At 41.5% G+C, this 27,721-nt stretch overlaps 1 protein-coding gene across 2 annotated transcripts in view; it reads left to right on the top strand.

The window, feature by feature from the left end:
- The first annotated feature begins 1,286 nt into the window (after positions 1–1,286).
- fbxl16 (F-box and leucine-rich repeat protein 16) overlaps positions 1,287–27,721 on the top strand; it is a 28,946-nt gene continuing 2,511 nt past the window's right edge. For both annotated transcript variants that reach the window (XR_013630034.1, XM_058049445.2), the window contains exons 1-6: positions 1,287–1,591; positions 17,064–17,775; positions 20,895–21,137; positions 23,481–23,746; positions 26,297–26,381; positions 26,491–26,554. Coding sequence is in view for 1 of the 2 variants with exons in the window: in XM_058049445.2 (XP_057905428.2) it covers positions 17,071–17,775; positions 20,895–21,137; positions 23,481–23,746; positions 26,297–26,381; positions 26,491–26,554 (1,363 nt within the window). In the remaining variant the exon portion in view is untranslated. The remainder of the gene's footprint in view (positions 1,592–17,063; positions 17,776–20,894; positions 21,138–23,480; positions 23,747–26,296; positions 26,382–26,490; positions 26,555–27,721) is intronic.

Raw genomic sequence — 27,721 nt, 5'->3', positions numbered from 1 at the left:
GTTCTCAATACTATTTCAAATTCATTTCATTCATTTTCTACCGCTTATCCTCACAAGGGTCACGGGGGAGCTGGAGCCTATCCCAGCTGTCTTCGGGCGAGAGGCGGGGTACACCCTGGACTGGTCACCAGCCAATCACAGGGCACATATAGACAAACAACCATTCACACTCACATTCATACCTATGGACAATTTTGAGTCGCCAATTAACCTAGCATGTTTTTGGAATGTGGGAGGAAACCGGAGTACCCGGAGAAGACCCACGCATGCAAGAGTAGAACATTCAAACTCCACACAGAGATGGCCGAGGGTGGGATTGAACCCTCGTCTCCTAGCTGTGAGGTCTTCACGCTTCTATTTCAAATTAACTATTATTATTAAAAACTGGACTGCATAACACTGTATAAATATCTATGTATCCATCACTATAGGGTCATGGATAGGCTGGAGCCTATCCCAGCTGACCGGCTACACCCTGTACTGGTTGCCAGCTAGTTGCAGGGCATATATTCAAGACCATTCACACTCACATTCATACCTATGGACAACTTGGAGTCGCCAATTAACCTAGCATGTTTTTGGAATGTGGGAGGAAACCGGAGTACCCGGAGAAAACCCACGCATGCACGGTGAGTCTGCAACTCAATACAAAGTCAGCATAATGGGTCCCCTTTAAGTTGGATTCACATGTTTTGAGTATTCCGAAGACACTTCCAACCCTACACATACTTAAGTAATATAGATGCTGTGATGTCCGGGCTTCCAACTATTAGTGAATGCACCTCACGGTTCTGTGGTGACAATGAGGAAGTTTTATTCTGAGAGACGTGTTTGTGAGTTGGAGATATATATATATGGTAGGAATTAGACTTCTGTTGGTGAGTTCAGGTCAGAAAAAAGTACTAAAGGAGCGTCAGACTCTGATGAGTCTGTGAGGAGGCTATACTAATCCTCCATCTGTGGCGTGATGTCTGAGGCAGAAAATGTAACATCATTAACATCTGACAGTGGTACTAATATGGCTGTGAGGTGCTTAAAATGCATTTCAGGGCCCCAGGTGAATCTGACCTGCGGTATTGTGCCCCCAGACTGTCTATACACACCACTGTCCTTATAGTACAGTCATTACAGACATATGGCGTGAACGTCGGGACCGCTACCTCTGTGCGTGCGTGTCTGGACTGTATGGAGCTCCATCACCAGAAGCTCCTGCTCCGGTTACATAAGAAGCGGGAGGCTGTGGGCACAGCTGCCTCTATCTCTTTAAATGACACGGGGCTCTCTGCGCCTGTGCATGTGTGCGTGTGTGTGTGGAGAAATTACGCGAGCACTGTTGTGTTGTGTTGTATTGCTGCTGCTGGAGAACGACCGGAAACACAACAGGGTCGCGTTTTAGAGCATATGTGATCACGCAGAAGAAGAAGAAGAAGAGGAAGAAGAGGAGGAGGAGGAGGTTCGGTTCTCCACCTGAATGCCCCCTCACGGTTGGAACCGTGCAGGAAATAGAACGTATTGATTTGGTCCTTGTAGGAGACGCTGGGAGGAAGGCGAGGATCATGGATTAATAACCGAGCGAACATCCATCCGAGAGGTAAGGAGGAAAAGGGCGGACATGGGAGTGCGTGGATGCTAAGTGACTGTGTTGCCGTGATGTCTGAGGCAGTGCCGGGTTATGGCAGCAGCATCCACACTGCGGTCCAGAGGACACCCGAGGTCCACGGGGAGGGTGGGACGGTGCTGGGTGGTACGAGCTCTTTGTAGGGAACACGAACCTGATCAGCCGCATCGAGCTGCGGATTATTAACCGACACAGTGACGTCACCGACTGGGAGTGACGCAACTGCCTCGGTTGTCATTTTGTGCAACGTGAGCTTTTGTGGTGGGGTTGGACATCCACGTTCAAAACGTGTCATCCATAAATGAATAAGCGTTCATAAACACCGTCTATTTGCTTCACACATCCTGAGTTTATGTTCCTACCATGACTTGTATATTTTCATATTTTTGCAGATATTGAAGAAGTTGTATTTAAAGTGGGGGGGAACAGCCTGCATTTCAGCTTTGTGTTGTGAGTGGCAAAGAGTGTTATTGATAATTATTTCATAAATAACGCCCCCCCCATACCGGGGGAAAATTGATAGGGTTTAAATTTTGATCAGGTAATTTTTTTTTTACATGCACACATCATGTTTGACCCTTGGCCCACACCGTAGTGGCATTGAAGTTAATGTTGATCCACAAGGAACAAATATTGAGCAGAAATGGACAAAAAAATACTGGTAAGTTGAGCTTCAAAGCCCCGCAGATGGCACGGACACGACTAAAGTTATATGGATTTACCGTTACTGTGAGTTGAGTACGCCAGGTCTGGACTTAGCACGGCTGGTATTTTTTATTGTCATTTATACAGTACTACCTTGGCATACGAGCTCAAATTTGGGCTACAAGCTGCTAGTCACCAGGGGGGGCGTGGCCGAAGACAGCTATTTGGAGGGCTTGTGTCACAAAGACGGAAGTGAGCGAGCACACACAGTGCTCAATGAGATGGCAGTAAAGGCTCGCGAGGGAATTTGTTAGCGTTATTTGTTAGGGATTTGTTAGCGTTGGAGCTTGAACTGCTGCGTTTGTAAACGAGGACAGAATAAAACCAGCATGAGTCATAATTTCATGCTGCTGAAGTCGCCAAACTAAGAAAAGTGTGTAAAAGAGAAGTGAAGTATAAGATGACTGCAGTCCTCGTTCTGTAAACTACTTAAGTTTTTGTAAGTCGTCTTTTCTGTTTTCATTTTTAGTTGGTGGGTGTTTTTTTTGCCAACCTTTATTTGTAATGTTAGTCACAATTCAACACAATTCGATTATTGATATTTAATTGATTTATTGATAATGATATTTAAATGATGGACAGTTTACCTTACTAAATTCAAGGAAGTTTGCATCAATAGTCACCGATATAATGGTACCCCTTCACACCTTGTGGTCTCCATTCTATACCAAACAAACAATACTGTAGCCCAAGTCACAAATGTCACATGACGTCACACGGCTGACATCAAAGTCCCCCCAAAAGCCCCACAGGGGTTGTTATGACTGGTGGCTGACGGCTCCTTAAGCAGCATTTTTCATCTTAATGATACAAACTCTGAATAATATAACTTGACAAATGTCCTCATTGTATTTGTAGGGTTAGTTTCATACAAAAAAAAGTTTCATAAAAAGTCATTTGTGATGTGTATCCACTTAACCCCGTTATCGTGATGTACTTTTCTACACTATCGTTGCTATTATTTTATGATGAATTCTTATGGCTTACATACATGCTGTATGTTGGAACCTCTTGGTTCAATAGGAGAATGAAACCCAGGTCTTTCTGATCTCCTGACTGTGTGACCAACATGTTAATCACTAGTCCACCGTGCGGCCCCAAAGTATAACACTTCTGGTTAAAATACATCTTGCTCACTAGATACAGTATGTCAAATTGTCCTCCATAATTTGGCTTGTTGAACAGTTTTGCTCTGATCAACCAATCAGAGGCTGGAGGGAGGACTGTGGTTTAAGAAAAAACAGCCCCATTGGTAATAGTGTGTATGTGACATGGGCCAGCATTTCTGATTCTGAAGGCCCTCAGCAGAATACGTATATTGATATGGCACCACATAGAAGCTGAAATCTAATTGGACAAACATATCTAATATGCACAAATACAAGTTGTCAGTGCTTGTGATCATGATTAGGCCAGCAGAGAAGGCTTTGCTGGCCATAAGTGAACAACACTGCCTTTTAATAATAAGAAGAACGCAGTGGGGCTGCACGGCGGACGAGTGGTTAGCGCGCAGGCCTCACAGCTGGGAGACACAAGTTCAATTCCTCCCTTGGCCATCTTTGTGTGTAGTTTGCATGTTTTCTCCGGGTACTCTGGTTTCCTCCCACATTCCAAAAACATGCTAGGTTAATTGGTGACTCTAAATTGTCCATAGGTATGAATGTGAGTGTGAATGGTTGTTTGTCTATATGTGGCCTGTGATTGGCTGGCGACCAGGCAGCTGGGATAGGCTCCAGCACCCCCCGCGACCCTCGTGAGGAAAAAGCGGTAGAAAATGAATGAATGAATGAATGAACAAAGGGATATGATTGGAAACACCAAGGATAAGCGGCCATTGATTGATCATCATCTTAAAATTAACCCCAAACAATTAGCAATCATTTTGTATTATGTACATATATAATACAAATATTTCTATTATATGCAACTACATTCCACAAAGCTATCTATATTTCTAGATCACTCTCCAATTGTCTGAAGAACTCCAACTGAAATTGCCTCACATGTTCTTCACGAGGCCGATGAATTGCACATTGCATTTTATCTGGATTGCTACAAATGTGACAAATCAACCATCAGTTTCACACAAATGACAGAATTAATTGCTTATTAGCCCAAAAATGAACCTCTATTTACTTTCGACTCCAAATTGTCCATAGGTATGAATGTGAGTGTGAATGGTTGTTTGTCTATATGTGGCCTGTGATTGGCTGGTGACCAGTCCAGGGTGTACCCTGCCTCTCCCCTGAATACAGCTGGGATAGGCTCCAGCACCCCTGCGACCCTTGTGAGAATAAGCGGTAGAAAATGAATGAATGAAGAACACAGTGGACCAGGACTTGAGTTGCTGGTTGTAGCCAGGTTGTTGACATAAGCGGGATTTATGTCCCACTTATAGACTCAGTGACTAAATGACTATGGTGTGTCATTTATTCAACATAATCTAATCTAATCCGTACTATTATCATTTCAAGATATCATGACATGGTATCACTTTAATGCTGTTGATAAGTTCAGTGAGGAAGTCACTGGCTTTGTTTGTCATGAATGATGCATTACTGCATCAGCCAGATTGATTAGACCGTGTAAGCCATGCTGCACTCTGCTTGCACCATAATACACACATGCAGTCCTTTCCCATCATGCATCTGTGGCACTATATTATATTTGTATGTCGTTTTCGCTCATGAGCGTACAGTAACAGTTTCAAAAAGCCTCGGGCCATTGCACTGGGCCATGTTGAATGATCTCATCATTTAAAGCTGATGATTCAACATGTAAAGGAGAAGCTATTAAACTATACGCGAGTCTGAATGTCCGGTGTGTCCGAATTGAAAGATTTTAGTCCAAAAAAATCATTTTTTCTCTGACGAAAGGCCATTTCTTCTGTAGAAAACACATCCCATTTGCCACAAGTCAATAATAATTTATAAATACATAAAAATACTGATGAAATGTAAAGATACATGTAACACTGTTAAAAAAAGACCATACTTCACTGATAATGTTTTGTTTTCAAGCGTTGCGATTTCACACTTTGTCTGGCCGTCCTTGCATACTCCATAATTGCTGTCAGACGCAAAAGTGAAAATTACAGTATATATATAACTTCTACACCCTGACTCCGATTCCATTTGTTCATCCCGCATCTTACATTCTCATTCATTAGGGGTGAGTACTCACACATTTTATAACCACCTATACCCCCTTTTCAACCTCTTCAGTACCGGCCATTTTAGACGATTTTGATTTTTCAAGTAGAATATTTTGTTCTATGGCTATATAAACATGGAACCTTCCACAAGAAAGATTAGACTCTTGTCTTTCATCAGACAAAAAAGTTTGTTTCTACCTTTTTCCATTCTTTAGTAATCAGCAGTAGAACTTAGGTAAGTTTCAGGGAAATATCAGTTCACAACTAGAAAAGGCTTGTTGGTGTACATGTGTGTGCCCGCATGAGTGTGCATTCGTAAAATTTTTCCTACAGTGTGTAAGCTTCTGCACACTACACTCCTCCATGCTCTTCAACACCTTTGCTGTCCATCCGTGCTGAGGATTTCTGCCGCCTAGCAGCCGTTTTAATGACCTAAAACTGCTCTAAAAGTGACATCAATTAGTGTGCAGTTGCATCATCACCTGTTTTGCCTCTTGTGCAAAAAAATGTAAAAAATGTGTACATACGTCTAAGGTATTGAATGAATTTTGGATAATTCCTGAATTTAATCCTTTTGTTACTGGGTCCTTGATGTGTTTTGTGTACAGTGTGAGTAACTTAGGAGTCAATTTAAGTACAGTTTAAGTATGGCTGTCAATTTTCAGAAACACTTATATCACTTACACTTACATATAAAGTAAACTAATATAAATAGCCTGGTACCAACATCACATATCAACTTTTTGGGCATTTAATGGGACGTAATAATGCATCCGATTTTATGCAGCACGTTTCATGGCACCGAAAGCACGCTTCACCCCTCTGTCACAATCTGATGGTGGTAATCTACATCTGTAGCCACAGCTGCCCTGGGGTGGTCTGACAGAAACGTGGCTACCAAACATTCATTCACATTTATATACCAGTGTGGGAAGCACCGGAGGTAAGGTAGGTGAAGTGTTTTGCCCAGGGACACAATAACAGTGGGTGGAAGGAGCGAGAAGCAAATCGCCAACCTTCCAGTTTCTGGACGACCTGCTCTATTCCCGGATATTTTTCTGTTGGCATTTTACAAAGTGAAAAATGCCTATGAAAACTTCCTATGTGCTCATATGAGGAAGATATCACTTTTTTCATTTGGTTTGGTATCAATGTTGACATATCACTCACGAGAAGCGTCCATGTGAATTATACAGTACAGTGCACAGACCATCAGCTCAGAACTGAATAAAAAAAATCAAAAGCAGTAGCATTTTGCAGGTTGCTTTTTGACTGATCAAAACGCAACAAAAGTAGAGCAGGAAATTGTATACATTGTTTCAGTGTCATGGGAGTTTTCCACAGATTATTCATTTGTTATGGTTAAGACAGCATGTATTGAGATGTCTCATTCAGTTTGAAGGCAGATATAACACATAGCCTGTCACATTTTAGGTTAGGTATCATTTAGATATTATCTGATAACAGTGCCACAGTCGTACTTTTGAAAGGGTGTTTTATTTTATTTTATTTTATTTTATTTTATTTTATTTTATTTTATTTTATTTTATTTTATTTTATTTTATTTTATTTTATTTTATTTTATTTTATTTTAAAGCTGATATGCGTGAATATCATATTTTAGCTAAAACACAAATATAATAGGACGTATTTCAAGGAAAAATATTCACATTTGAGAGGCTGAAATATCAGAATATTTACATATTCAAATAAAAAAGTTTTACCAATTACCATAATAGTTGTTGATTAATTGGGGAAAAGCGGTAGAAAATTAATGAGTGAATAATTGGGTAATCCATTAACCATCCATTAATCAATATATTGTTCTAGCTCTAATTCAAATGTCTATTTTTGACACTCTACTAAAGCATGGATTATATTGCTGCGTCTTGGTGCCAATGTACTCTAAGACAGTTCACCCTACCAGTTTGAGGTTGACTTCCCTGATTCCAGATTAACATTTGCAATAAAATATAGGAAAATAGATTCAGCTACAATAACCTTCTCATTAATTGTTGTTTAATTGTTAACTGATAAAACTGAATACTTACTGCCTTCGCTTGACTTTTACCCAAAGACAGCTGTTGACTTGTGGATGCAAGCAGCAAATAAATCACAGGCTCAACAAGATAGGTAGAAACAGGCCTCCATCATAATCCACCATGTCTAAGAAGATAGTGAGGAGACCAGTCAGGAGGAAAGTGATGAGGACAGCTTGTCGGATAAGTGTGCCGTGCAAAGAGTGAGTACCAAGCAGTATCTCCAGGTGCTCCCTTGAGAACCAGACCAAAAAGGTTATGTGCAGGGGTGTTTATACTCTTATCTAACAAAGCTGCTGCGGTAACTTTGTTGTATGCCTTGACGACAATGACAGTAGCTTTCAGACATGCACAAATCTTTCTTCTGGTGGTTTAACAAATAAACATAAATAAATAAAATAGTGCCTTTTGAGATGTTTTTTGAGTTGGAAATACATACTCTATATGGTGTATCCATATATGGTGAATCCTATAGTCAATAGGATTCAGGTCAGGACTTTGACTAGGCCACTCCAAAGTCTTCATTTGGTTTTTCTTCAGCCATTCAGAGGTGGACTTGCTGGTGTGTTTTGGATCATTGTCCTGCTAAAGAACTCAAGTTGGTTTCAACTTGAGGTCACCAACAGATGGACATTCTCTTTTGGGATTTTTTGGTGAATGGTTCAATTTATCACAGCAAGTCTTCCAGGTCCTGAAGCAACAAAACAGCCCCAGACCATCACACTACCACCACCATATTTTGATGTTCTTTTTCTGAAATGCAGTGTTTCTTTTCTCCCACATGTAATGTAGCACACACCTTCACAAAAGGTGTTAATAAAGTGATTAAAGTTTTGCCTTGCCAAACATTTTCCCAAAGGTCTTGGGTATCATCACAATGTTTTCTGGCAAAATTGATAAAATCCTTAGTCTGGGAAAACTGCTATACAGGCAATCTTTGCCCAATGTCATTCATATGGTGGAGTCATGAACACTGATGTTAACTGAGGCAACTGAGGCCTGCAGTTGTTTGGCTGGTATTGTGGGGTCTTTTGTGACCTCTTGGATGAGTCTTCGTTGCGTTCTTTCACTCCACTGTATATGTTAATTTCAGTAGGGTGCAGTCAGGGCCAGCAATGCCTTCTCTGCTGGCTTAGCCACTACCAGAAGGACTGACCAACATTCAGAACCTCAATTCTATTATTTGTTCCATTAAATTATAGTCATTTTTTTCTATTACAGGGTTCCAGTTCCAAGAACAGTACATTACAGTACAGTGTAAAATAATTTTACTGAATTGACTTACTATATTGCCGTGTTCAGTATTTCCTGTGTTGAGCTTTGTGTGCTCCGTGCATCAGAAGTCATTTTCATGCTGTATTTTTGTGAATAGAAGAGAAGAGAGGCTGTTAAAGCACATACTGTTTTTCAGCTCAGTTCATGACCGTGCATAGTACATTTTTACACAATTGTCATTAGCACTCTCTGCATACAAATGTCCCAAAAAGCTCATCAACCCAAAGCAAGAATACGAAGAAATATCACAGAGCAGAGTTGGGGGGTTCACAGGGAGAAAATAATTATGTTTTTTATGTCTTAAGAATTGTAATGACAGCTGTACAGTGTTAAGTAGATTTGCTTTAGGATAATCAATTGTAGTTAAAGGCTTGTTGCTAACTGGGGAAAAAACAGATAATTGTTTTGTTAGGTTCATGGTAACTGCAGCTTAGGGGCCCATTCTTTGAAAAATAAATCAAAGATGGCCCGCATCAGAACATTACAAAGGATTAGAGAACTACAGTGCTCACTGTCTGGAACACAGTAGTCCTGCATAAAATGTGCAATGACCACATTTCCACTACCAACGCCCTCAAGTCCAGCTTTTTAGCTCCGTGGCGCCAGCGGTGACTCTGACAAAGTGTGTCCGACAATGAGTGCTCCTCCTCGAACAGGGGAGGGTGGAGGCAGCGGCCACATGTGGCGGTTTTCCTGAGCTCCATGGCACTGGCGGTGCTTTTGACAAAGTGTGTGCGACAATAACTGCTCCTCCTCGGGCAGGAGAAACTGGAGGAGCATACACGGTAAGTCAGGGCTCTCCAGCCTCTAGATCATGAGCTGCCAATAGCTCCTAAACCCTTTTCAATTAGCTCTCCAAAGACTTTATGCGTTTATTATCAACTCCTATACCCACTATGTTAGAAAGTGGGGTTTGTTTGTAGTTAGGAAGCACTCTGGGCGTGTGACCAATCACAGTGGAGTGGGCGTGCCCGCAGGCGGGCCGTGGGTGGAATAAATAAAAGCAGAACATTTTGGCGGGGAGCACAACGGCAAGGAAATAAAGTTGGAATAAGTGCAGATTCTGAAAGATCTAGAAAGTTTTCTGTGCGGGTTATTGTGTGTCACTGCTCTATAGGAGTCCACAACTCAATAAGGGTAAAAAAATGAGAATAATAGGTTCCTTCCATTATTGAACTGAGAAAATTAGTTTTAATTAAATTTTCTACAAGGCTGCAATCTATTTGTGGTGGCGGGTTGTAAAATTTGCAAAATTGGCCATGAGACATGTGCATGTACATATGTGTGAGCCCGAAAGCGAGATTTGTTGCTAATCACTTTTTTGTAAAACAAGAGGGGTCTCAATAGTCATGAAATACAGTGACATTGTCACTAAGCACACAACAGTGATCCCTCTTGCTACGTATTGTTATTCTCTGGCAGACCAAATGCATATGAGGTGTGATAAGAAGCAGCATTTTGATACCATTAACTGTGCAGAATTGGAAAGACAAAGTACATTCACAGGCATCATTGTGTGTTTATGGGGGAGGGCGAACAGGTAATCCCAATGCATTTGTGGCTGCCGCAAATGAATGAATGTATGAGAGAGAAACACTGTGTTCATATTGCTCTGCTTTAAAGGCTGTGTTGACTCATCCTCAAATCTGACGTCCAGCATCACTGTCACTGACATGGAAATGAAGCTTGTTAGGTAACTCCAGTCTTGGTGGGATAAACATGTTGGTCGTGTTCTTAAACATTCACAGCCTAGTGAGAATGATTCATCAGGGGAAACAAACCTGTTGCCTCATTCAAAATGTGCAGCTGCAAGAAACCCACGACACAGTGATACTGGATAGGAATATCTCATGCTGATGGCAAAAATATAATATACAATACATTACCTGACAGCATTGATCCCTGATGCTTTGACAGATCCTATGCCCCAAAAACATCACTTTTAGGAAGATGCCTCAAACAGAACGTGACGGAGGTCTGTTCCCAACATCACTAGGGCCCTATGATTTCCACCTTAAGGGGACCTATTTTGCTTTTTCCACTTTTCTGACCTATAAATGTAGTTAGAATGTTGTATTCTCATTTTAAATGACGCCAAAATTTCAGATAATGAGGTTTGCGCATTTGGAAGTGAGCCCTGAAAGAAGTTTGGGATGGCTCAAAATGCTCGGCTTCAAAAGGCGTCGCAAAATTGTTCCTTGTGATGTCACAGAGGGGCGGATTTCCTTCTATGGGTGTGTCTGTAAGCCGATAAGCTTTCTGTCCCTCCCCCCAGCTCTGTTTCCTGATTCCCTACCAGCAAAATAAATGCATTTTAATCTGTCAACGGCATTTCACACTGGACTGTTTTGTGAACATGGGCCACTATGCAGCTGGACTAGCCGACAAACTGTTTCTGAAGCCTGACGCCTTTCCGATATTACTTAGTCATGTGGACTGCGCAAGGAGTAAGTAACAATTTATCAGTGTCCTAACTGTGTTTATTTTGTGTAAGTCATGGAGCAAAAGCGATTGCATACAGGGAACGAGGTTGCTAATAGCCATTTCCCTCCAAAATTAATGGCCACATTCGGTTTAAAAGCTACTTACCATTGAGAGACGTCTTGAAGCTTCCCTGAGACAGAGCAAATCTGTCTAGCATGTAAGGGCATTTAGATCAACAATACTATCTGCCCCAATGGCTGGACGGGACAAAAAAAAAAAAAAAAAAAAGAGAGACGTCTTGAAGTAACCTTTTTTCTTGAAAAACTTCAAACTGTCCAGTTTTAAAAAGATAAATCGCAGTTTATTATCAACTCCTACACTGTTAGCTAGCGGCACAAACCAGAACTCCATTTTGGTACCCCCTAGTGGGACCAACCACAGTGGAGTGGGTGTGCCTGGAGTCAGGCTGTTTTTGTGGGAACCACGAAATCCAAAGAAATACAGCTGAATAGGTGCAGATTCTGGAAGTGCTATAAAGCTTTGTGTGCTGGTTATCATGTGTAGCTGCTCTATAGGAGTCAATACAAAGGGCTGAAAAATGAGCATAATAGGCCCCCTTTAACAGCCATGGAATGTCAGATATGATAGAGTGAACAAAAAAATTGAAGGCTAACGAGTTAGCTCGGTAGCTTGCTCTATGCTATGACCGTGCAGTGATTCATTCATTCACATTATACACCAGTGTGGGCAGCACTGGAGGCAAGGCGGGTGAAGTGTATTACCCAAGGACACAACAACAGTGAATGGGATGAAAGTCTTCCGGTTTCTGGATGACCTGCTCTACCTCCTGAGCCACGTTTGTGCTTGTATTGAAGCTCATTATTGTCTGCCTAGTGTAGGTTTTTGCTGTAGTCGTGCTCGCCTTGGGATATTCTTTACATTCTTTTGCGGATGTGAGCTCTGTCGCAGCACTTAATTGCTGTAAAATATGTCTGCCTTTTTAAATGTTTCACAGTGCTGGCTGCAGCCGGTCTAGCTGAAAGCATTGTTGCATTATGTAATGGATGAACCTGGTGATGCTGCAGCTGAGGCAGAGCAAGGCGCCATCTGATTAGGGACTGACAACAAGTTCTCTTAACGGGAGAAAATGAAAAATGCTACATCATATGCGGTCATAGTGTCTGCCCGTGGTGCTAATGAAAAGAAGATATACGCTAGATGGTTTTGTGCAACGATGTCACGTGTTAGTTCCACTGCCTGTTGTTTCAGTGTAGTGAGACGAAAGGATGGCGTTGTATGTGAAGCCCTAAAGTCAGGAGCTTACATAACTGATCAGTTGGAGCCTGTGAGCCTCCTCCTGCTGCTGACACAGTGAGATCAGAGAGAACAGGCGAGATGAGGCCATGGGCAGTCCATCATTTACACCCTCAAGTGTTTTCACTTCAACACAGCATCCAGCTCCTGTCCAGAAGCTCATTTAAACAGTTGTGCAGCTAATTTGGCTAATTCTCTTGTAAATCAGTGAAAAAAGAGAGTTGCTGTTGGTACATTGAAGGCATTGCTGATATATGTTGTTGGAGAAAAAAAAGAGTCATGGTAAGATTTTGCTGTTTACAGAGCATGGAAATCCATTTTCCTCATCTTGTTGTTGGGTTACAAGCCGGAAGAATTAAATGAAACGCTAATAAAAAGAAAACAACTTCTCACTTTTGTCCTTGTGGTTATCCTACCATTGTCTGGAAAGGTAAACACACTTAACAGCAAGGAGGAAGTAGAAGAGCATGGTTGACTGTAGCGTGGTAAGGAAACTTTACACACATGCACACCAATTTAGTTCCAAATGTGAAAATTGTAAATGGTTTATGGTGGTATATTTGAAAATAAATTGTAAGATTTTTTTTGTAAATTTTGGTGGGCATGTGTCCTCTTTTTATGATGTTTATTTTCACTTCTGTGGTGATGGCTTTCCTTTTCTTTGGCGCACTGTGGCTTGGGAGGCACAATGAAGTGTAAAAAGGTAACTAATAACTGTTGTTAATCTTCTTCCTGGGGCTGCACGGCGGACGAAGTGGTTAGAGTGCAGGCCACACAGCTGGGAGACCCCAGTTCGAGTCCACCTTGGGCTATCTCTGTGTGGAGTTTGCATGTTCTCCCCCGTGCATGCGTGGGTTTTCTCCAGGTACTCCGGTTTCCTCCCACATTCCAAAAAGGTTAATTGGTGGCTCCAAATTGTCCATAGGTATGAATGTGAGTGTGAATGGTTGTTTGTCCTGTGATTGGCTGGCAACCAGTCCAGGTTGTTCCCCGCCTCTCGCCCCAAGACAGAGTGAATCTTCTTCCTTGGTGTGGCTTTGCAGGCCGACACTATCACACAGAATTCTTCTGCTACGCACCATGTGTATTCTTCCACTGGCGCGGTGTAGCCGGGTGTAAAGCATACATATCTTGTGTTTACGAAATTTAAAGGGGAACTGCACTTTTGGGGGGATTTCACCCATCATTTACAATCCTTATGTGAAACATGAACACATATTTATTTCCCTTTTCTGTGCCTTATAACACCAGAAAATAAGTTAATATGAGCTCGCTAACAATAGGGTCATTGGGACACACCTATTTCAACCATGGAGCCCTCTAAAAAACCCTCTAACAATGTTTTATATAGTACATGCTGTGATCATGTATGAACAAGTACATTGATTCATTCATTTATTTTCTACCACTCACGAGGATGGCAAGAGTGCTGGAGCCTATCCCAGCTGTCTTCCGGCGAGAGGCAGGGTACACCCTGGACTGGTGGCCAGCCAATCACAGGGCACATATAGACAAACAACCATTCACACTCACATTCATACCAACGGACAATTTGGAGTCACCAATTAACCTAGCATGTTTTTGGAATGTGGGAGGAAACCGGAGTACCCGGAAAAAACCCACACATGCACAGGGACAACATGCAAACTATACACAGAGATGGCCGAGGGTGGAACTGAACTCGGGTCTCCTAGCTGTGAGGCCTGCATGCTAATCACTCATCCGCCATTGATAACATGTAATACTTGATTTGAGATTTCAAACATTACGGGAACATCTTTCTTAAGTGCATTGATTTCACAGACCCATTGATCGGAACTAACGCTACTTCCGTCAACAAGGTAAGAAGTCTCGTCTCCCCAGGCAAAGAATCATGTTGCTGTGTTCAAACATACACACACACACACACACACAAAACAGTTACTTACATGTCTGCTCTCTTTGGGATGCTGACTGGTGGAATAGCATCAATAATGTTTCAGACGTGTGAGACGTGTGCTCCTTGTTGAGCTGGCAAAAAAAAAATCAAGATCTTGCTAAGTCTTTGCGGAGATGTTGTCGGGTCTAAGTTGAGAGCTGGCATCCTTCAGTCTGTCCTGTTGTTTTGTTGGTAGCGTGAGGAATCTCAAAGTTAACCAATTATTTGGCTTACTGCCACAACCTTCAACGATATACATGTGAGACATGATTCATCGTAAGTGTTGCTGTTGTCAATCAGGAATTCATTGTATTAAATCATCAAAATACGGCAAGACACTGCAACTATTACATGTTATCATCAGTGTAGTATGTGTTAATGCATGATCACAGCGTGTATATGAAACAATGCAATGTTGTTAGACATTTTTTTAGAGGTCTTCACAGTGGAAATAGATGCGTACCAATGACGTGCATTATTAGCTAGCTCATATTAACTCATTTTGTTGTGTTATAATACACAGAAAAGGGAAAGAAACATGTGTTCATGTACATAATGATTGTGAATGATGGGCAAAATTCCTAAAAAAGTGCAGTTCTCCTTTAAACGACAACAGCAACATGCTCTCTAGTTTCACAGCATGTAAAAGTGCACACAGTGACTTTCTGTTCAGCGCAAAGTAAGCTTCAAAATTAAAGCAGGTCTGTGATTACTTGGATTCTACCACAGCCACCAGCAAAACACACCCATTACGTTTATAAGAGTATACTGTATCATATGAAAACATAAGAATCAAAATAAAAACCAAAATCAAAAATGTGATCATTTGTGGCTTTGTCGCTAAATCTGGCAACATTCCAAACCCTCTTGGCAACATATTTTCTCAAAAGTGACTAGTAACTTTTTCTGCTGTTGTTGGAGAGTTTTCTAGTATTCTGATTTTCTGCACAGTTTGTTTAGTTTCAGTTTCATGCTCTTATTTTGTAGTGCTTCCTGTTTAGTCTGTGTTGCTTTCTGCCTGTCTTACGTTTATATTCCAACGCACCTGCATCTCATTTTGTGTTTGATTATTTAGTCTTGCCTGTGGTGTCTGTCTGGCGTTGTTTGCATTGTAACTGCTCATGATTAAATCCCTGCCGCTGCACGGCAGCCATTCATTAATTGTCATAAATTAATTCATTATGTAATTTATACTTCTTACCTGTAATTGGGTGTCATCTTTCAACACACCACAACACCAACAAGGCAAAACATGACAATTCGGGGACTTAAAAGTGAAAGCACATATTGATCTGCAGTTTGTGTTCTCACTAAGCAGCAGCGGATGCCGCTGTGACTTCCGCCCCGCCCTAAAGCAGCCACAATCCGTCAGCTCACACGGCACACTGAGAGCTTAGTGGAGCTGTACGCATCCATGGAGCGGGATCTAAAACGTAAATGTTTTTTTTTATCTTCATTAAATTGCTACTCATTACAGTCAAGCCTCATTCGGACTCGGTCAATGTGTCTGAACGTGTGCTGGGAGAAGGAAGTGATAAGTTAAACCAGTAGTCCCGAGATAAACAGTGGAGGCTGGAGGCGAGTCCGGGTGTAGTTACTATGCTTGCTAGATAATATAATTGTATTTTGATGACGTGATGGCCAATTTAAAATGACTAAACTATTCCATTTCATTGTCCTCCGTTTATTCGGGTCCGGGTCGCAGGGGGCAGCAGTCTCAGTAGGGAAGCCCAGACTCCTCCATCTCCACCGGGAGAATACCAAGGCATTCCCAGGCCAGCTGTGAGGCATGATCCCACCAGCGTGTCCTAGGTCTGCCTCAGGGCCTTCTCCCGGCTGGGCATTCCCGGGACACGTCACCAGGGAGGCATCTGGGAGGCATCTGGACTAGATTACGGTTCTTTGCGCAAGAGGCAAAAATGATGACGCAACTCCACAATAGAAGAGATCATGTTTGGTGCAGTTTTATTCGGTGGACATGGTGGCCGAAGGCCTTTTATAAGAACTCGGCCTGCAACTTTCCCATAGTAATACATACTGCACAGCAACTAGGTGTCTTATAGCATTGAAGAGATTACACATTGAGGGGGAATTTTAATGCATTCACATGCATGGTGTGTGTGTGTGTTTACACAGTACAGTTCCAAATGTGAAAACTGTAAATAGTTCATGGTGTTATATTTGTAAATGAATTGAAAACCCACGCATGCACGGGGAGTACATGGCTGAGGGTGGGATTGAACCCTGGTCTCCTTGCTGCATGCTAACCACTCGTCCGCCATGCAACCCCGTTTAGAAGTGATATTTTGCTGAAACTTACCTATGTTCTACTGCTGATTACTAAAGAATGGAAAAAGGTAGAAACAAACTTTTTTTTCTAATGAAAGATAAGAGTGTAACCTTTGTTTTGGTATATAACATACCAATATAGCCCAAGCACACAATATTCTGTGTGCCTTGAAAAATCAATCAAAATCATCAAAAATGGCCGACACCTAGAGGAACGGCTTTAGAAACATGGCTGGGATTGAATGAGTTTTGGTGTCTCCTACAAGGTTATGCTTTTTCCCCTAAAGCATCTCTTATTTTTGACATTGGCTGTGTTCCTTTCCCCAGGTTCCAAATGTTGAACATGTCCACCCCCAGCGAGCTGAAGTCTCCTTGCGTGACTCGCAACGGCATGGTGAAGTTGCCCCCGAGCCAGCCCAACGGTCTGGGCAGTGCCAGCATCACCAAGGGCACCCCTGCTGCCAAGAACCGTCTGTGCCAGTCCTCATCGGTGCCCTCCATCCTTCCTCCTCCGCCATCCTCCCTTCCCTACCACCATCACCACCACCTGGACAGCGGCATCATGCCACACTCAGCAGCCTCTATTCTGGGTTCGGACCTGGAACCCGGCAAGCAGCTTGTAGGCCTGAAGAGCCTTCGTCAGCTACCCCCCCTCACTTTACCCAAACCCATCCTGTTGGAGCGCCAGCTTGTCCTGGATGAGAAGCTGCTAAACCGACTGCTCTGGTACTTCACCACTGCTGAAAAGTGCGTGTTGGCCCAGGTATGCAAGACATGGCGCAAAGTGCTCTACCAGCCAAAGTTCTGGGAGGGTGTGACGCCCATACTGCATGCCAAGGAGCTTTACACCCTGTTGCCCAATGGAGAGAAGGAGTTTGTCAGTCTTCAGGCCTTCGCCCTGCGTGGCTTCCAGTCTTTTTGCTTAGTGGGCGTGTCAGACCTGGACATTTGTGAATTTATTGACAACTACCCGCTCTCCAAGAAAGGCGTACGCTCTGTCAGCCTCAAGAGGTCCACCATCACGGACGCAGGTTTGGAGGTGAGTCACTCGCTGGAAATCTGGAATGGAATGACTGGAATCTATATTAGTCATTCATTTTCTACCGCTTATCCTCACGAGGGTCGTGGGGGGTGCTGGAGCCTATCCCAGCTGTCTGGTACACCCTGGACTGGTTGCCAGCCAATCACAGGGCACATATAGACAAACAACCATTCACACTCACATTCATACCTATGGACAATTTGGAGTCGCCAATTTAATCTTTATTATATATAAGCATATTTATAGATAAAGTATAGCAGGGGTGGGCAAACTAAGGCCCGGGGGCCACATGCGGCCCACCAAGCGTTTGAATCCGGCCCTCCAGTCGCTTTATAAGTATTTCAACCTTTAACATACAAACTGGCAACATGACTTGCAAGTCGGATGTCTGATTTAGTAAAAAAAAAAATGTAAAATTGAATTACATAGTTGATGTGGTCTGATGTTTTAAGTGCTCCTGAAAAAACGGGACATGAGAACATACAGCTGATAGTATAACACTTCATAGATAACATGAAATTTGACAAATAATTCAAGGAAAATTATAAGCATAAAATAGTGTGTGTGTGCCTGTGTGTGTGTTTGTGTGTGTGTGTGTTAAATATATGTTCTGGCCCCCCCGACAATTTTGTTTACTCAATACGACCCACGAGTCAAAATATTTGCCCACCCCTGCAGTCACATGGTATACAGTACATCCCCTTATTTGTGGTTCGGCATTCGCCATCTCACATATTGGTGGATTAGGCACTGTCTACAACAGGGGTGGGCAAACTACGGCCCGGGGGCCACATGCGGCCCACCAAGTGTTTGAATCCGGCCCGCCAGTTGCTTTTTCAGTATTTCAACTTTTAACATACAAACTGGCAACATGTCTTATTTAGTCATTTTTTTTTTAAATGTAAAATTTAGTGACATAGTTTGATGTTTAAAGTGCTCCTGAAAAAAGCCACATGAGAACATACAGCTACAATTAGACAAATCATTCAAGGAAAATGTGTGTGTTAAATACATGTTCTGGCCCCCTGGACAATTTTGTTAACTCAATGCGGCCCACGAGTCAAAATATTTGCCCACCCCTGGTCTACAAAAACAAAAACAGTACTGCATCTATGAATCCAGCAGAAGGCGCTGTCTCATAGTCCAATTTCCAGCAGGAAGATGCTTTGACAAGATGTGATGTTGTGTAAGTCCAATACTATATACCTGTAATTGTTTCTTGATGTGTAAAACTGAACTTGAAATGTGTTGAATAACTGTGAGAGGCATATTAAGGTTATATATAGAGGCTTTTTAAAGTTGCATCCATTATGCTTGTTTTTTTGCCATCCGTGGGTGATCGTGGAGCGTAACTTCTGTGAATACTAGGATACAAGTACTATAATACAGTACATTACTGTATTGTGCCTCCTATAAACGACACTAGTAGATCCCATGTTGAAGATATTCTATTCCTTTTGGTTGAAATAATCACCTAATAATCAGGCTCTGTTTACATGCTGTCATATTTCACCGCTGTCAACAAAAGGAGTTTAATGCTGGGGAGTGTTTCTCAGATGTCTCCTCATACCTGCTAGGCAAGAGGGCTATTCTGGGATGAGTGCATGGTTGTCATGGTGAAAGCTGAAAGTGTTGCCTGCATGATCTATATATGGACTTTCCTGTTTTGGGTGCTGAAATGTGCATCAGCAATTGATGGCACCTGAAATGGAAGAACCCCATGCAGGTTTTTGACAGCATCTCGATATTTCAAGAAATGATATTTGACAGGGCTGCACGGTTGTCGAGTGGTTAGCGTGCAGGCCACACAGCTAGGAGAGCCGAGTTCGAGTCCACCCTCGGCCATCTCTGTGTGGAGTTTGCATGTTCTCCCCGTGCATGCGTGGGTTTTCTCCGGGTACTCCGGTTTCCTCCCACATTCCAAAAACATGCTAGGTTAATTGGTGACTCCAAATTGTCCATAGGTATCAATGTGAGTGTGAATGGTTGTTTGTCTATATGTGCCCTGTGATTGGCTGGTGATCAGTCCAGGCTGTACCCCGCCCCTCGCCCGTAAACGGCTGGGATAGGCTTCATGTGCGCCATATGTGATGGATACAAGTGGAAAAAAAGTATTTTAGCACATGAGTGGGACAGCACTTGCATCACAGAGAAGCTCCTGTATCCATATACGTAACAACATAGTCGGTTAGCCCTACAAGCTTGTACGGCATTGAGTATCAACGCAAGAGTTGCCGATGAGAACAAAGAAAAGTTGCAGGAGACTTGTACATTTACATACCATTTACATTTACCTAGTTTTATTCACTTTTCTTGGACTCATTTCAGGATTATGTATGAATGAGAGGGACCCAAATGGAAGAGTGAGGTTACAGGGAGAAGAGATACAGAAGGTGCAGAATTTTAAGTACCTGGAACAATGGAGATTGTGAAAAGGAGGTGAAGAAGTGTGTGCAGGCAGGATGGAACGGGTGGAAAAAAGTGTCAGGCGTGATGTGTGATAGAAGAATTTCAGGTATACAAAACTGTGGTGAGACCAGTCATGTTGTTTGGTCTAGAAACAGTGCCACTGAGGAAAAGACAGGAAGCAGAGATGAGGATGCTGAGGTTCTCATTGGGAGTGACCAGGATGGATAGGATCAGGAACAAGTACATCAGGAGGATGTTGCGTTTAGAGTTGCCAGGTAGGAGGCGTAGAGGAAGACCAAAGAGGAGGTTTATGGATGTAGTGAAGGAGGACATGAGGGTAGTTGGTGTGAGAGAGACAGATGCAGAAGACAGGGTTGGATGTGCTTTTCTCTTCCTTTGAAGGGAAAAGCCGAAAGAGAAAGAAGAAGAAGAGGCATTTACTTATTTCAGGAGCAAAATGCAAATGAAAGGGTTAAAAAATGTACCCACACCAGTGCTACATTTTTACTTTTTCCACTCACACAGTCTAATTTCTAGCCGCATATACAGTACAGCCCTGATGTTGGCATAATGTGTTGCATAAAGACATGAAAGAGTTGAAAACAAGGTGAACAAACAGTGCTTGAATGTTTGTATTAAAGTAAGGACTGCAGACACAATGAATGTAGCAAATGATAACAATTCCTAATTCCTGATATGGATTGCAGGTCATGTTGGAGCAGATGCAGGGTCTGATGCACCTGGAACTGTCCGGATGCAACGACTTCACAGAGGCCGGCCTGTGGTCCAGTCTAAACGCCCGCTTAACGTCACTCAGCGTCAGCGACTGCATCAATGTGGCGGATGACGCCATTGCCGCCATCTCACAGCTTCTGCCCAACCTCTCCGAGCTGAGCCTGCAGGCCTACCATGTGACTGACACGGCCATGGCCTACTTCACAGCTAAACAGGTACCGTTTGAAAATAAAAGAATGTGAATGTGAAGTGACTCTTAATATTTATACCTTTACTCACACATCACCAACCATCAGGAGCTTATCAACCCATAATAACTCAAGAACCCGTAAGGCATGCTGGGAAGCCGAGGCCACACTTCCCCAACAGGAAGTTACCCAGTGGGTTACAGCATATATGCATTTACGATCGTTCCTCGTTTAATTGGTGAGAAGTGAATTTCCACAAAGTAGGATTCAATATTAATAAATAGTAAACCTGTTTGATTTTCCTAATATGGTTTTTACCATTATTAGAGCCCTGTAGACATGAAATAACACCCCTATAGTCACCTTTACAATTGTATTACTGGATGGATGGAACAGTTACACAGAAGCTGTGCCCGGCCACTCTCTACAATGCTAACTTATTGCTAAGGCTCAGCTACAGTCCACACTCGCTAGCTGACATCACAGATATTGTATTAGACTTCATATCACAGCTTCTGAATGCCTTATTGTTGTATTTTTGTTCATTTAGCCATTTTTATGCTTGAACAGAAGGCAACGGATGCAGCTAGAAGGGCCCAGTAGAGGCGGGCAAACCTGCTTTTCATTCAGGTTTTTGGTTGATAATATGATAAGAGTAGAATTATAATATAATTATAATAATAATGATAATATAGCCAGTAGTCGGTATAGGACGATTTCATTCATGGATTCTCAGGATTGGTATCAGCAGCATGAAATCCTAGCTTAAAAGCACAGAGCCTCCGCTGCATGACTTTACCTTTGGTAATTCTTACCTTTGTGTCAATGCACCATGTTGCATTTCCGTTCCGTATCACAGTTTCCCTGTTTTTCCTGGTTTTATTCGCCTCCTTTTTCTTGTTTCCACCTCCCACAGTGAGTTGATTTGTTAGCTTTAGCCGTACCTTCCTTTCTTCTTGGTTATTTTGTATTGTGTGTTTGTCGTTTTGCTCTGTTTGAGCTTAATTAAAGACTCTCTCAGCATGTCGCCTCAGTCTCTGCATCCTGGAGTTCTGCCCGTAACAGAATGTGACACCAGTTCCATTTTGACATAAATCCAAATAAATACGCCAATAAAACCTCTGAAAAGAAACCAAAACAAACACATTAGAGGGTGGTTCAAGAACACTTTGCTTTTGAAAAACAGACATAAAGGACCAAAAAAAAGGGAGGAATAATCTTAGAATGGTGCTGCTAGATTGGCGATTCCAGTATCAATCCCATACCGATATCAACCTTCTATTGTCCTTGTTGTAGTAATAGATTTGTATGAATATACTTTGCTTCAAACGTACATGTTCCAACTGTGCAACTAATATTCTGCTCCCCTGAAGGAAGTAATTCAATTGCCCACAATATGACTCAAGTTATGCAATACTGCTGCTGTGATATATTTAACATTAAACACACATACACATACGCATTTTTGTTTGTATCCTGATCCAGCAGCTTTCAAAGATACCACATGAAATTGAATACAGTCTCCAAATGTTCAATGGAGCATTCATGTGAGGTGTTCTAATTTTTTTCATCAATATCCACTAAATTTGACCAGTGTCATACCAATATCAGTCCTGATTGTGTCGTATGGATCATCCATTCATCCATTTTTTATGCTGTTTATTCTCATTAGGGTCACAGAGGAATGTCTTATCTTACTAGCTTTTAAGGATTTCAGTAAACAAACATAGTTTGTTTACATTGGGAGTGACCAGGATGGATAGGATCAGGAACAAGTACATCAGAGGAACATTACATGTTATAGAGGCCTTAGAGATAAAGTCAGAGAGGCCAGACTGAGATGGTTCAGAGGAGAGATAGTGAATATATTGGTAGAAGAATGGTAGGAGGCGTAGAGGAAGACCAAAGAGGAGGTTTATGGATGTAGTGTAGGAGGACATGAGGGTAGTTGGTGTGAGAGAGACAGGGTTAGATGGAGGAGATTGGTTTGCCGTGGCAAGAAGAAGAAGTAAACCAACATAGTACCTGCCCTGCATCACAATTATAGTTGCACATTACTTACAGACACCAAGTCTGTATGGCAGAAGCTTATTAGAAAGTATTCAGTTGCAAAAAGTGTGTGCATCAGTCAATTAGACAGTATAGTTTGATGAATAAGTCGCAGGACCAGCCAAACTATGAAGTATAACCTGGTTTATCATCACTGTCAATAAATTATGTAACGTCAGGATAAATATGTAATACCACTGGTCTACCGTTGGTCTACCACTGGTCTACCACTGGTCTACCACTGGTCTACCACTGGTTGTGTGGTGAATTTGAACTGGCAGGAGTGAATAATAATAACCCAAGATCTTTGTTCATTCCCAGGGCTACACCACGCACACTCTGCGGCTCCACTCGTGCTGGGAGATCACCAATCACGGTGTGGTAAATATGGTACACAGCCTTCCCAACCTGACAGCACTCAGCCTTTCCGGTTGCTCCAAAATCACTGACGATGGTGTCGAGCTGGTGGCGGAGAACCTGCGGAAGCTACGCAGCTTGGACTTGTCTTGGTGCCCAAGGATCACCGACATGGCCCTGGAGTACATCGCCTGCGACTTGCATAAATTGGAAGAACTGGTGCTTGACAGGTCAGTCAGCGTCTGTGTATTTTACTGTAAATGACTTTAAAGACGTGTTTACATCAGGCAGTACGGCTCAGTTCAATTCCATCCACTTCCATCAACACCAACTTGAAATTATTATTATTTATTCAAAATTATTTAAATTATTTGTTCAATTTACTGTTCACGCTGTACATTGTTGTTCATATTTGATGTCATCTATTTATTCTTCACATTATTATTATTATTTATTATTATTTATGCTGTGTTATTCTGCAATGACTATAAAGGAAGTCTGTCTATCTATTTAGCTATCTATCTAGCTATCTAGCTATCTAGCTATCTGTCTATCTATCTAGCTATCTATCTACATCCATCCACCCATCCATCACGCCTGTAGCATTGTTGTCTGATAAAACTGCACATTCGGAGTGGCCTTTTATTGTGGCCAGCCTAAATTACACAAGGATCATGTTGTCTAAGATTCAGACATATTTGAGAGAAATTGGTCTTTTGTGTACAAAGAAAAGTTTTTGAAAGAGTAAATTATTTCTTTTTTTGCACGTTTGTCACACTTAAATTTAAATATGAGTCAATGACAACACAACCAAACACGAAATTCAGTTTTTAAATGAAACTTTTTTATAATTAAGGGAGAAAAAAAATCCAAACCTACATGGTCCTGTGTGAAAAAGTGCTCCCCCTCCCCCTAAACCTAATAACTGGTTGGGCCACCCTTAGCAGCAACAACTGCAATCAAGCGTTTGTGATAACTTGCAATGAGTCTCTTCATCGCTGTGGAGGAATTTTGTCCCACTCATCTTTGCAGAATTGTTGTCATTCAGCCACATTGGAGGGTTTTCCAGCATGAAGCGCCTTTTTAAGGTCATGCCACAGCATCTCAATAGGATTCAGGTCAGGACTTTGACTAGGCCACTCCAAAGTCTTCATTTGGTTTTTCTTCAGCCATTCAGAGGTGGACTTGCTGGTGTGTTTTGGATCATTGTCCTGCTAAAGAACCCAAGTTGGTTTCAGCTTGAGGTCACCAACAGATGGCCGGACATTTTTGGGTAGACAGCAGAATTCATGGTTCCGTTTATCACAGCAAGTCTTCCAGGTTCAGCCTCAGACCATCACACTACCGCCACCACATTTTACTGTTGGTATGAAGTTCAACTTTTGTCCTGTCAGACTCCAGACTATTTCCTCAGAGGTCTTGGGGATCAAAAGGCTTTGTGGCAAAATTGATATAATTGATATGTTCTTTTTTGTTTAGCACTGGTTTTGGTCTTGGTACTCTGCAATGCAAGCCATTTTTGCCCAGTGTCTTTCTTATGGTGGAGTCATGAACACTGACCTTAACTGAGGCAAATGAGACCCGCAGTTCTTTGGATGTTGTTGTGGGGTCTTTTGTGACCTCTTGGAGTCGTCGCTGTACTCTTGGGGTCAGTTTTGTTGGCTGGCCACACTCCATTGCCATTTGTGGATCATGGCTCTCACTGTGGTTTGCTAGAGTCCCAAAGCTTTAGAAATGGTTGTATAACCTTTTCCAAATTGATAGATGCCAATTACTTTCTTTCTCCTGTATTCTTGAATATCTTTAGATCTTGGCATGATGTCTAGCTTTTGAGGATCGTTGGTCTACTTTTTTTCCCCTCTCTTGAAGGGCCCTATTATGCTTTTCCTACTTTTCTGCCCATAAATGTTAGATTCACGTGTTAAATGAAACATTTTAATGTGACAAACTTGCAACAAAAAAAAAGGAATGAGGAAGGGGACATACACCTTTTTACACCACTTTACATTTCCTTCCAAATATATGTTGACTCATGTTACCTGTGCTACAGGAAGCCATATTCGTTAGGCCGTGAAGCTGTCCTTCGCTGTCATATGCAGTGTCGTAACAGCGGCACAAGGAAGCCATTATCATTTGTTTCTATCCAAAGGCTGGCACTTACCATGCACTCCTCTGTTTGTGGGTGTTATCAGAGTCCTGTAAAATACAAACTTAAGGAATTCAGTAGATGGATTCAAAAGCATAATCATATGTAGTGTTGTATACTGACCACTAGGTGGCAGTAGTCTTACTGTAATGTTTTGGTGAGACACTCAAGAACCAAGAAGACTTGATCACTGGAGCAGCAGGCTTTTATTACAGGTGTGAATTCTATAACCTAACCCTAACAAGAACAATTGTCGTGGCTGTAAACCACACCAAGCTAAAGCTCTGAACTCCTGACGTCACTTCCTGTCCACCATCCACTTGACAAGACACATTTACAGCAACACACATTAACATAAGTCATATGTAGACCTTGAATGGCTTATTTTATTTGTAAAGATGACTATAGGGTTGTTATATCATGTATAGAGGGCTCTAAAAATGTTTTTAAAAAACTTAATTACAAGGTTGTAAGCAGGTTTTCTATGCGAAAAAATTCCATTCATAAATAAGGAATCCTATTTCATGTGGACGAGTGTTCATCATCAAGTGTCATTATTATAACATGTGAGTCAGTAAAGTTTGTGTTGTTTTGGTTTCCAACCAAGTCAGCTTGTTGTGCGTTGTGCTTTTAGATGTGTACGGATCACAGACACGGGCTTGGGTTATTTGTCGACAATGTCTTCATTGCGGAGCCTCTATCTGCGTTGGTGTTGTCAGGTAACATAACGTCCGCGCACACAGAATAATGCAGATGACACGCTGGTTGTATTTTGGATTATAATTAATTATGTTGTTGTATTATTCTTTGTGTGTCCGTATTGCTCAGGTGCAGGATTTTGGACTGCAGCATTTGTTTGGAATGAGGAGTCTTCGTCTTCTCTCTCTAGCAGGTACTGTATGAGTTGTCACTACAAAACAGGGATGTTCAAAATGCGGCCCAGGAGCCATTTTTTAAATTTGTTCATACATTAATGAATGTTTCCATATGAAAGAATTAAGACACCCCATGTCATGAGTGTCTTGTTGTTATTTTTCTGACAGGTACACCACATGGTGGCACTGTTGTTTAACCCCAAAGATGAATACACTTTACAAAGTGCTCCCAATACTGTTTTACGTTTGGTAAATTGCAGTTTGAGCTCTTCATTAATTTGATCTTAAGTGTAATATTTTCATTCTTTTTCTGTTAAATAGAGATTTCATTTGCTACATCATATGCTATATTACATCCTGAACCATCTGTGTGATGCATACTTTTGTTCATTTTTCTCAATTTTTGTGTATAATTGTATAATTTCATTAATAAACAATACATTTGAAATAAATAAGACATAAAATAATTAATTATTTGAATACTTAAAAATAATTAAATGAGCATTACAAAATGATGTGTAGTATAAAAAAATTATACTTAATATAGTCAATTAAAAACCTTAATTTACAATATAATATGTACTTCTTTATGTATAATATAATTTCTAGGTGTGTAAAGTAATTAATAAGCAATTAATTTTAAATCAATATGACAAATAACTCATTATTTTAAATGCTATTACTTATAAGTAAATGTGTATAATTTAATTGAGAAGCAATTAGGCTGTAGGCTGATTTTTTTTTGTATTCATACAAATACATTCTGCCATATAACAAGCAAAGAAGCGTATAGTATAAGCACAGAAATGATACAATCAGTAAAATATAGCATTATCCATACATCGTGTACTTTTTAACCACTTTTCTGTTACTTTCCCAAAGGCTATAATCCAATTTGAAGACAGACAAACAGAATTAGACCGTCTGGTAACAGCTTTTCTGCATTGTTATTTAGCCCACAGCGCCATCTGGTGGCTGTTAGGCTCCTGTGCAACAAAACAATCAAGGAAAAATGGTAAATCACAGCTTAAGCGGTTCTCATCTTTGCAATATTTGGAGTTTAATGGTCCTTATTTTCATAAATAGTAATAGTATTGTCGTTAATGCATTTTTCCAAGTATTGTAGAAAGATGAATAGGTTTTACAGATGGCTGTGCTGCCAGAAAGGAGAATAATGTTTTATT

The sequence above is a fragment of the Doryrhamphus excisus genome, linkage group LG16 (genome assembly GCF_037039965.1).
Source record: "Doryrhamphus excisus strain RoL-2023G ecotype Guam linkage group LG16, RoL_Dexc_Guam_v1.1, whole genome shotgun sequence".
NCBI lineage: Eukaryota > Metazoa > Chordata > Actinopteri > Syngnathiformes > Syngnathidae > Doryrhamphus > Doryrhamphus excisus.
Note: the sequence above shows the minus strand (reverse complement) of the source record. Positions and strands in the feature narration are given on the sequence as shown.